General features: G+C 37.0%; 1 protein-coding gene across 1 annotated transcript in view; it reads left to right on the top strand.

Moving 5' to 3' along the window:
* MAN1A1 (mannosidase alpha class 1A member 1) overlaps window positions 1-12,003 on the top strand; it is a 148,136-nt gene that overhangs the window by 112,504 nt on the left and 23,629 nt on the right. The window contains exons 6-8 of the mRNA XM_072332956.1: window positions 281-404; window positions 1,796-1,889; window positions 5,703-5,818. Coding sequence (XP_072189057.1) covers window positions 281-404; window positions 1,796-1,889; window positions 5,703-5,818 — 334 coding nt within the window. The remainder of the gene's footprint in view (window positions 1-280; window positions 405-1,795; window positions 1,890-5,702; window positions 5,819-12,003) is intronic.

The following is a 12,003-nucleotide window of genomic DNA, read 5'->3' as shown; positions in this document are numbered from 1 at the left end:
TTAATGTAATACTGAAACTCTGATACAGTGATATGCATTGGAGTTATATGTAAGCTAGAAGTCTGGATTGCCGTGAGAAGCGATCTTACTAAACATAAACAAAGTTGCACTGAAGTAATTCAAGTAAATCCATGCAAAGCTGCTGAAAGCATGCTTTCCCACACAGATGTTTTAAATTCATTGTTTTCTTTTAGTAACCATATCTATTACACATATTTTCTTAGCATTGTGTATGATACTCATGTTTTCTATTTCTTTTCTACCCCCTTCCCTTGAATAGTGGAATCGGTCGAAATTGGCCCTGGGCATCTGGTGGCAGCAGCATTTTGGCAGAATTTGGGACTTTACATCTGGAGTTTGTACATTTGAGCCACCTGTCTGGGAACGCTGTCTTTGCTGAAAAGGTTAGACTATTCCTTAAAAATTAAGTTCTGGAAGATAAATCACATGTTAAAGTAATATTCCTAGGGAAAGATTTGTTTTTTCAGATTTAGAGTTTTCCTTTTGGATTTTTGGGGAGGGCAGGGGCAAGAAGCATCTAGAAGCAAATGTAGAGGATAAATTAATTATCTTGTGACATTTGTGCTAATTAATGTGTAACATTTCTTCTGTTAAGAGGCAACTAAAGACTGATAAAAGTGTGTGTGTGTGTGTGTGTGTGTGTGTGTGTATTAAAAATTCTAGTCTCTGCTTCTTTTCAAAGTGGAATCAAGTTATAGCTGCAAGAAGCAGGAAATATGTTTATGTAAGCTGCTTTTATAACCCTTTAGAGACTGAGATTTCACAGCACTCCAAGACAAGCTGTTCAAGGTCTGGTACACTTGATAAAGAAGAAACACTGGAATAAGTTTTGCATGGAAGTGTTCATATTATTCATTAAGTTAGGTTGAGGACTCCTTGCAGTCTGCATTTAGACATCGGCTGTTAGCAAAGCCGCATCAAGATGCAGAAGGCAATTTGTGTAACACAGTAGAAATCTTTCTAGGGTTTGGTGTAAGCTAATTTATCATTTGTTTTAGCAGCTAGTTCAGTTGATCTCTAAACTTTAAGGATGGAAAAATAAAGCTATCAGAACTTTTATGTTACTACTTCTGGTCAGTAGTTATCATGATCATCTTTCTCCCAGGTTGCCATCTTTGAATTTTTTGTGAAAGTTAAATTTCTGTCTAAATTATTTCATGTGCTCTGCAATGAGTTGTGCTACTGGATGGCCCCAGCTGCAGAGCATCTGAACTGTTGTTTTATTTCTCCAGGCCACGTATTTGTGGCAAGCTCCTTTATCATGCTGATGGAAAACTCAGGGCTGGATCAGTGTCTTCTGGATATAAGAAGCTCAGTTCCAGCAGTGTTCTCCTTTCTGGACAAAATTGCCTTACAGTTCACTTCTGCATCTAGTCTAGGTGAAGAGCTTAAGTATGTAATACAATTTCTGATCTGGGAGTGTGGATAATATATTGTTGAAGTAGCTGAGCTTAGTTAAGGCAGCCAGCTTCCATGAATTTCTGTACACTGTGGAGGGGCAAAAATATTCAGTGTGGTAAGAACTTAACTTGGCAGATTTCTTCTATTGTGTTTCATTACTAACAGTTGGTGCAGAAACTCCAGTGGTTTTTGAAGCTTATTTACATGATGATGTCAGCTTAGAGGATCTTTTTTTAATAATAATATGATTACATAGACATATTCAGACACTGTGTATACATTGAAGTATTTGTACTTCGAGACTTTTGTACTGATGCTGTTTTATTTTGGAGAAAAACATATCAGTGCTCAGTATTCTGTACCCTTCCAATAGGTCATGAATATTCGAAAAGTTCTAAGTCGGCTGGATAAACCAGAAGGTCTTTACCCCAACTATTTGAATCCCAGCAGTGGCCAGTGGGGTCAGCGTAAGTAGATCAGTTCTACAGAACTATGAGCTGTCTGTCAGTATGCTGTCTGCAGTTCTTAATTTCTTTCAGTCACTGATAAGTGTTTTCTTGATTCTTCATACTATATCTGTGTTACACAGTGCAGAAAAAAAAATGCATCTTTAAAAATAATGTTCCTACTGGCTGTATTTTAATATACTTTTATTTGAGCTTTCAGTATGGTTTGTGGAAGTAGGGAAGCATCTGAATATGCAGTTTTGAAAAGAAATTTGTATAGTAGAAAATTATTTTATTGAAAATTCTTAAGTGTTCTCTAAAGTAGGTGTATAAGGAGACATTATCATCTCATCTGAATCAAATTCCACACTTTTAGACAGGTGTGGCTCCATTGGAGATTTAAAAAACAAAAAACAAACTAACAAAAAAAAACCAACACCTTTTTGTGCTTAATATCAGCTGTGATTTCTGTTGAAGTTTAATGCCAAACAAATAAGAAAGCAAACTAGAAAGAACTGTCATAGCATTAATCCTCTAGGAATCCTTACCAGAAACACCAAAATCTGATGCATTTGAAGTCTTTGAAATACTTTGCTCTTTTGTGATGACTGGGCCTATATGCATTATGCATTGTCTTCCCCAAGCTTTATCCCATGTTCAAAGCCAAAGCAGTGTGCAGGAATACAGTCTGGGAGATCCTACTTCCTTCTTTACTTTTCCTGCTTACTTTCAGTCTGCAATTATTCCACTCATGTTTCCACTCTCTAAGTCCTCTACCTTTTTCTCACCCTCTATTATTGAAAGAAAAGTAGCAAGAGGAAGTATCATGATCTGAAAACACGTAGGTAGATTACATGGTTCTGTTGTTTATCACTGCTGGAGCTGGTTAGATCAAGCTCAGGTAGAAACAGGTAAAGAAATGGGGAAATTCTTGGATGCATGAGTTTGTTGTGCCGCAGGCCTGTGGCAGCTCATTGTGTATAACCAGCTGGCATGTTTGTACCGACTCTGAGGTCTGTGCTTGCTTGTTGCCCATGTTGGTTTAACACGGCTTTGTAAAATGATAACACTTTCCATTGGAAGTGTTGCTTCTAAAGCCGTAAGCACTGAGTTTGATCAGAAGACTACCTTCATGCCTGTGACCCTGTGTTCAGCCAACTTCAGATCCTCCTTGGCTTCAGTCAACCACAGAAACTCAGCTTTTTGGCACTGGACTAGCCAACAGCTTCCCTAATTCCAACTCCCTTATTTAGTGCAGTAGTATTGAGAGCCCCAAGGAGAGTTACTGAGCTGTGGCATTCCAGCTATGGCATTAAGTTTGGTTCTGCAGTCATTCAGTTTTTCTTTTGGGGAGCTGGACAAGAAGGGATCTTGCTAGTAGCTGCCACCGTTAATGGCTCTGCCTTTTTTGTTTTATAGTAGTCAAATACTGATGCTGCCTCACAGCTTTTCACATTTCTGTCTTTAATGTAATTGTGTCCTGTGTACTTCTCTCCTACATTGAATGTCGGTTTCTGTTGGCATACGCAGTAACAATTGCAGTTTATATCACCTTTGCTTTCCAATAGCTTGTAGTATTGACATAGAAATTATCTTCCAGCATGTGAAAATGATGAACACAGATGTTGATGCAAGTCAGACCCTACGATGCTGAAACAGCAAAAGCAAATTTGGTCTTTACTTGTTGCATTTCTTCCAATTCTCTTAAAATTGCCTCTGTTTGCAGACATTGATTTTTTTTTTTTTTCCATAGTAGACTATCGGAATATAAGACTTGAGAGATATTTTATTTGAGACTGCTTTTTTAGTCTGTTTTCAGTTGATTATAACAGGAAAAGAAAGCCTAGACCCGTAATTGGTACAAAGCAGAAACATTTCCTCTCAAACGTCAAGTGGGGTTGGGGGAGTAGTTTCTGAACAATTCTTCTCTAGTAAGGCTGTAACTGCGAAGGGCGCTGCTGGATCACTGCCATTGTTCCTGTAAATTCATTTAGCCCTTGTTATTTTGACAGTAAATTGACAGTGATTTGCTGCAGCATGCGTCAATTGGATTTGTCTACTGCAATAATGTATATAATAACAGGGCTTATTATTGATGAAACTATGCGTGTGCTATTTAGTTTGCAAATGTCAGAGGTTTCTATGGTAATTTATTTAGGAAGCTGTAAAGGTCATTTAAATGCTGCTGTTCAAAGATCAGCTTTCCATCATAGAAAATGTTCTCATTTTTTTTAGGAAACCTCTTTTCCTTTTCGATCATGAACATGTAATTAAATAAATGGTATATTCTTTACAGAAATTTGATATATCTCATTCAGAGATTAGGGGGGAAAAAAGCAGCCTGTAATCCAGATTTGGTGGCACAATGTATTTGTTAGGCAGGATACATTGGGAAAAGTAAATTAATTTTTGTATATTATAGGCTAGGGAAGAAAGAAAAAAATAATTGTAGTAAAGTTTGAATAGAAAAAAGTCCTAATACAAGTTGAACAGAAAGAAGTTATCTTCTGCAGCTGCATGGCTTTCCATTCTAGTAGGCAAGAGGATGCATTCAATGAAGAGAAGATACTAAAGAGTTCCAAAATAAATAAATTCTGTGTTCTTTTGAATTCTACCAGAGGCATAACTCTGAAGTTAGGATCAGTGAGGTATTGGGAAGCTTGAGATCTGTACCGCTGACTCTCCTGCACCTCGCTTTATGAGCCTGCATTACCCTGAACATGTTCTGCTTTTCTCATGCCCAGAATTTTGTGATATGACTCACCGACTTGCAGTGCAGTATGTGTATCTACATCTCCATCCTGGATGTCTTGGTTAAAATTGTCAAACCCCTTCCCTGCTGTAAAATTGACAGTTATATATGATTAGTCCCGGTAAAGCACTTCAAAAAACTTCCACGGAAGACATGATACATGCTAAGTCCCTTAATGTTACCAGGCAGTATCAACTTCAAGAAGAAAACTTGGAGCTCTTGGTTTAATGAAGCTTAAAGAAGCACACTTTCTAGCTGCAGTGTTTTATGCACTTAGGAGATCTATGCTGAAATCATACAGTAGCCTCTTAAATTTTTGCCAGGAATCTTCTGGAGTCTCTTTGAGAGGAAGCTAGTGCAACTTTGTGCAAGCAGCTAAGACCACCAGTAATTCCTTTGTGGCTGGTGCAATGATATTGGGTGATTTGACTTCTGTTTGCAGTGCCAAGTCCTAAATGGATCCAATTAAATAATCACAGCACTTGTAGTTCCCCACTGTTTCATGTAGCAAGCATAGGACAGAATAAAGCAACATGAGAGAAATAATCTTCTGTACATGTGACAAAGTCTTTTTTTCCTCCGGAACCACTGTTGAGTCCTGACAACCAAGTAGATATTGAAAAACATAATAGTATTTTTAAGCATAGAGATTGACATTTTCAAATACCGTAAAATAAATAATAAAAAAAAAAAAAAATCTGCTTTGGTGTAGGGAACTAAAACATCTGGTCTTGTTTTACGATGTGTCTTAAATGACACATCATTTGATAAACAACAAACAAAAGCAGTGCCTACATGCTACGAGGGGAAAGTATTTTTCAAATTACACAGTATTTTCTACTTCTTTGATATTTTTAAGATAAAAAACAAATTGGGTTAATACATTTTTTACGAGATAGACTATAAACATGAAGTAGATGTAATACATATAAATTCTTGTTTCTTTTCCTTGAACTCCTTTGAAAAAGTTAGCAATGAAACATCTTTAAATGCATTACTCTACCACGATTACAAGCTATAATTGTATTTTATTGTCTGTGCTAAAGATGGACTTGCTGTTGAACTTCTTTATTGCCTTTTAGATCATGTCTCCATTGGAGGGCTTGGGGATAGCTTTTATGAATATTTGCTCAAGGCATGGCTGATGTCAGACAAAACAGATGAAGAAGGCAAGAAAATGTATTATGACGCTGTTCAGGTAAATGAGAGATTTAAATCTTCCTTGCCATAATAATCTAATCTCTAATAGTCCTAACAATGTGAGAGATTTATGTGTTTGCCACCAGAGTGGGTTTTTTTAAAAATGAATTAGGGTTTTGTTGTTTTGGTTTTTTTAAGCCTTCATCAAATATAAGTGGTAGAGTAATACGGATACTGAAGGAAGTGGGGGGGAGAGTCTTGAAGTATAGCTAATTTTCTTCAACTGAAAACTGGTCATAAAGTATGCAACAAAAATGAATCTAGAAGTAGCTGTCAGGTAGAAGTTCAGTATTTCCCTGAATTTTCCCTATATAGACTCTGTCTTTTTTTTCCCCCCCTCCCATGTATTCAGAAGCTAATTCCTCTCTTGTGTTACAGCCTCATATTTCAGCCACTACAGTATTTTGCCTGTAGTTAAAATAGGGATTAGTGTATGTATTGTGGTAGATAATATTAACAGAAAACCAGATTTTGTTAAACAGTGCCATTTAGTTACAAGAGGCATACATTTGCCTGTCTCTGTGAAACAGATAATTATTCAAATTGGACATGAGAAAGTTCTCAAAAATCAGAATTGTTTATACTTTATTATTTATTTTTTTTTAATGCTTTGTTTTATTTATGATCCTGCTAGTCTGCAGTTTTCTTTGTTATTGATGGTATTTCCTTTAATATACTGTTTTTGGAGAAATCATGTTTTTTTGACACTGGATTGAAACTTGTGAAGCATTAAATTTAAATCCATATTTACAGACTTCCCTTGCAGTCTGGGCAAATGACCTATTTTCTCTGTTCTTTGCTTTCATATATATATAAAAAAGAGGATAATATTACTTCTTTTTTCCTGTCCTTTCATCTGTTTTGACTGTAAGCTCTCTAGGTCTGGGACTTTTATCTCTTATTAACTGTATGTATGTACAGTGCCTCAGCAGACAAGGCTTCAAGATGCCAAGTAATATCTGCTTATTCTTTCATACATCTGGAAATGCAGTCCTTAGAGAAGAGACATAAGTCTCTTTTTACTTCCCACACAGCAAAAAGTAGTGGCATTAAAAAATACAACCCTGACTCACTGGAAGTACTTTTTTCATTAGAGGGAAAAGTCATATGGTGATGATTTGAGGGAGGATGTGATCCCTGCTGGTAGTACATTTGACAACTGAGCATTCTCTGCTAAGAAAATCCTGCCTTTAATTTTGTAAGTGCAGATTTGGATGCGGTCAGCCTCATTTCCACCGATAACTGAGCAAAAGGTGGATTTTAAATTAGGTTTCGGTGTATTTGAAGTTATAATATAAGAACAGTGATATTGTAATAGCTCAGCTATTAGGTTGGCAGCCAAAAAGCAAGAACAAAGTATCTGGTAATACAATATCAATTCATCTTATTGTGAAAGGCATATTGAACCACTTCAAAGTCTTCCTTCACCGATGTAACAATTTCATTTAAGTGCATTCCTACAAAGGGTAAGTGCTAGTGTATAGACATGCAATTAAAAAAAAAGGGGGTTACTAGTACAGCTCTTCAGGAAGATGCTGCTGGCTGAATATTGCTCATGCAGTGATGTTGTGACCCTCATAGGCAGGACCACGAGCATCCTTCTCCCTGTCCCCTAGGGACCAGCAGGGGAATTTTACTGCCCACTGCCAACAGGGAGCCAAGGGCGGCCATGCACCTTCATGGGTGATACTCCTAAAGCTGATGTCTACCTTCTCCTGCTTCCAGCCCGGATTTTGGGTGGGCGGTAAAGATTCAAGGATCTGGGTCACTCGTGAGCAAGGCACGTGAGTGGGGCAGAGGCCTGTATGCTCTTCCCTGGGCAATGGAGGAAAGGGCCAGGAGCAGCCAGCCACACAGCTCTTGCAGCCTGCTTGGCTGGCAAGGTGTGTCTATGCAGGTGTCTGAGCTATGTTTCTATTCTCCACTTTCTGTAGTGCAGAATATCTGTATCAAAGCTGAAAGTACATGCAGCATGTGGAGGAATAGCTTGATGTTGTAATGTAGCTTGTCCAGATAACAGCATCAGGGGAGCTGCAGTATCACAGATATTGCAGACTGGGCGCCATCAACATACAAGGTTCTTTACTAAAGTGACTAGTCTATTTTGAAATCCATCCTGATATTGGCTTTATTGCTATTGATCCTTTACTTATCTAAATTAGCTTTAATTTAAGTGTCTGCACAAGCTGCAGTCTTTCATGACTAAGATTCCACAATTGGGGCATTCTGAGTCTGTGTTGTATTTTCTCAGATTAATTTCCCTCAATGCTTTCAGCCTCTTTTTAAGACGACACCAAAGGGAATGGCACATTTACCCCCAGCTTTTTGTTCCTGCATATTCCCACCAAGTTCTAAAAGTGTGACACAAGGGCTTGATGCCTAATTCAATATCTTCTTCTGTCCAAAAACCACAAATGGAAACACACAGTGAGTTGTACTTCACTGTGCAAAGTTGAAATTTATTTAGCTGAAGCACTGGGGGTTTTCCTTATGCTGTTCAGTAACTTATATTAAAGAGTTCTTTCTGGTAGAATTTTTGTAATATCTATGGATTGTTTTCTGGCTGAAGTTAAGTGCAGTAACTAAGATGCCAAACTATGTTTAATAACATTTTATTTGCCACAAGTGAGGTGTATGTTTGGCTGATGCTATTTTGAGAAAAGTTTATTTCGAATGGAAAAAGGACAGAGGTATTGTTTTGAATACCAGAGCACAATCTGAATGTATTTATAAGGCCATCAGAGAGATTCATGAACTCTTGATTTTGCATAAAGACAAGTGTACGTATTTTTACTGTATGATTTTTTTTTTTCTTTTGAAAAGTAAAACATTACTTTATATAAAGGCCTTCACATTATTAAGGAAGGAAGAGATCTTCTTAAGCTAGTTTGAACAGAAGGCATTCAACATCTCCTAGTTATAGAACATGTTACCTATCTTGAGGATTTTACTGACCATTGAACAAACTCTCAAGTCTTTGGCAGCATCCAGTACAGGGAACATTTCTCTCTTTTCAGCTAGCACAGTTGATCTCTGAGGGACAACTGAGTAGGTTTAGTAAAATATTATGATTATTTGGAGCAAAAATGGATTCTGGATTCACTTTAGTCTACAAGCAACTACATCAAATTCTCCTCTCTTGAATGCCAGCCTTCATTTAAAAAGTTGAAGAGTAGTTTTCCCATTACTTTTATTCGTATGTTGTCTCACACTCTTGATATCTGTTCCTAATTTCCATATTACATTTTTTTCCTGGTCACTGCTTCCAGCTTTCTATATCCTGAGTATTTCTTCTCTTTCTGACACCGCCTCCATCTCCTTCTTAAGTGTATTTCCGAAGAAGTATCATAACTAAGGGCTCTCACTGTAGCAGAACTTTATAGAAGAAGGAGGAAAACCTCACCAGCAGCTCCCAAGCTGGTTCAATTCAGCCAGCAGTGGCCCCGTGGTATCAGAGAGGAAAGCAGCTGTGTTCTGCAGAAATGGGTGTACTTTTAGACATTTAGATTTGCTAATTTCTTCCACCAGATAACAACTGCTTAGAAGTAACATTGTGACATGGGAGCTAGTTACCTTCTGACAATGAGGAAATAGAAAATGATGTAAATAGCTAAAAGACTAGGTAATGTCAAACCTGGTCACAGCCATTTTCTGCTGGATTTCAATAGCATGCTCCCAAAATTTAGACTAGTAGACTGGATTAAGCTGTTAAGGAATGTTGTATACTTTTTGGGGTATTAAAGGGAAAAAAGACAATTTTTGCCTCAGAATTTTGAGTATTCATACAAACTATAGAGGATCTCTTTGGTTTGGATTTTTTTGTTGTTTTTTGTTTGTTTGTTTTGTTTTGACTCATTAACAGTTGAGAGTAATCTTGATAATGCCCAGGGAAGCTATGTGAGGAATTTCTGGGGTTTTGGTTGTTTTTTTGGAAGTGGTTGTGGTATATTTAATGGTCAACATTAAGCAATGAACATTTTTCAGAACTGTCCAAGAGTTCAGCAGTTTGGATAAATAAAACAAAGCCATGCAGACTCCTTTCTTATTGAAATGAAAAACCAAGCAATGTGTTGTTAGCAAAATGAAACATGATATTGGCAGATAGGCCCTTTTCATCTCCAGGTTTTCAAGAGGGTATATTTAACTGTGGTGACAGGCTGGTGGCTGCTCTGGGTTGATTGCAATTTCCACTCAGTCAATTAAAGTGATTTGCTTTGCTATTACAGTCATCCCAAAAACTACATAACTGATACAGACAATGATAGAACTGCAACAACTCAGAATAATTTTTCATGCTGAGTAAAGCCAAAAGTACATTAATGAATTGGGCATTCACTATTTTAGCACTTCTTGGCACTCAAGGAAATAGAAAATGGGATAAATCTGCATCAGCAATCAGGATGGTGCAATAGGAGCTGATCTTCCCAGTGAAGCATTTGGGGCTGTGGACCCATTTTGGGAGGGAGATACTGTCTATGACTTAAGTGTATGAGAATGAATAAACATGTAGTTTATTTACGTAGTTTGTCAGCTGTTCTGTTAAAAATATTTATTACACTGCTGCACCAGTGTTCTGTATGTAGTGATACTAAAGCTGCGTTATGCAGAAACACAAGATTCATTATGCTTGAAGGACAAGAACATCCAGAGGACGTGATGCTCCTTTTCCTTTCCCGAGCTAGATTGCCTCTATTGTCAGAAGTATGGGAGGAGTTCTGAGGCTGTAGCAGAAAGAAGAGTTTCTAAAGCCTAAAAAAAAAACGGCTTTGCAGATTTTTATGTTAATGATTTACTTACAACTATGCAATCTCTGTGTTTTGGACTCTACTAAGTACTTTGTTGTTTGTTTTCTTGTTTATGGACTATCATGAGTAGTAGCAAGCTATACAGTTGTTGGAGCTCTCAAAGGAGGATTTTAACCAGAAAAGTCTTGCAAGAAAAATTGTCCCCATTTTGCCTGGGGCTTTGCTCTTGTCATCAGAAAGTCCTGTCATGTCTGAGCAGCTGTATCCTTAATACTTGCACTGTTTTTCTTTCCTTCCCAAAGGCTAATACAGCAAAAAGCTTGCCAGGAGGGACAGATACTTCTTCTAGAACATTCAAAAAATAGATAATATAAATTTTTGAGAGAGACTTGAAGTCTTGCTTTGATTCATACTATTCTGTTAATTCTGTTTGAAGAATGTGAATAAATCTTTCCTTCTGGTATCAGACAGTATTAAGTACCTTTAGTGAAAGAGCATTGGAGAAGCTAATAGGCCTTTACAGACAAAAATACGTAAGTAGATTTTCAGGCAAAAGTAAATTATCAGCTTTCCGCTAGAACTTAATCATCTTTTAGAGATCAGATGGATAGGTATCATAGTAGCTAAGAGCTTGCCAACTTTTCCATTTTGAAAATGTAGGTATCTCCATTACTTCGTTCGTATTTCATTTCACATGTAAGCTTGTCTTTGTAGCATGTCAAGTCCAAAAGCAGTAAGTGCTTCACAGTGTTTCTTATGTCAAAATGTATCTCCCATACAGTCTTTAAACAAATGAAAGTTCTTCTCTATTCAGATTTCAGTTTTCATCTTTGAAAAGCAGAGTTCAGTAAGCTGGTGGAATCTCGAGCAGAAGCAATACCAATTTTCTTTGGCAGAATCATTTGAATAACTGTAACAAAGGCTCAAACTTCCTATTTCATCCTAGCTTCTCTATCAGTATGCTTTTACATGACTCATGTGTCTTGTAATACTTGTATAAATTAAATACAAAAGTTAAGTTTAGGAAAAAACTTGTGCAAGATGTTTTCTACCATCTCCAAATTGGCAGTAATGATGGAATAATGGAAATTTCAAACGTTTCTTGTTGGGATGAGAAATAAACTCGTTGGAATTTTGGACAAATGATGCATTGTATGAATTTTGAAGACTGGTGGAGGAAAAAAGTACCTATTGCATTAGATCAACTCAGCACAGAGAAGATGATGAAAGAAACTCAAAGTCAGGAAAACAGGCATGTGACATACAAACTCAGTGTATGTAAAACCACAGTAGTCCTGACCTGCCTGCTTTGTGCTGGTTCGAAACAATAAACTGTATTGATGCAGGTCATAAATACTAAAGTAAAAAGCAATAAATAAATAAATAAATAATAAAGCCACTTTTGAGTTCTTAGAAATATCATGCCATAGAATTCTCT

This window comes from Excalfactoria chinensis, chromosome 3, assembly GCF_039878825.1.
Source record: "Excalfactoria chinensis isolate bCotChi1 chromosome 3, bCotChi1.hap2, whole genome shotgun sequence".
NCBI classification, from domain to species: domain Eukaryota; kingdom Metazoa; phylum Chordata; class Aves; order Galliformes; family Phasianidae; genus Excalfactoria; species Excalfactoria chinensis.
Note: the sequence above shows the minus strand (reverse complement) of the source record. Positions and strands in the feature narration are given on the sequence as shown.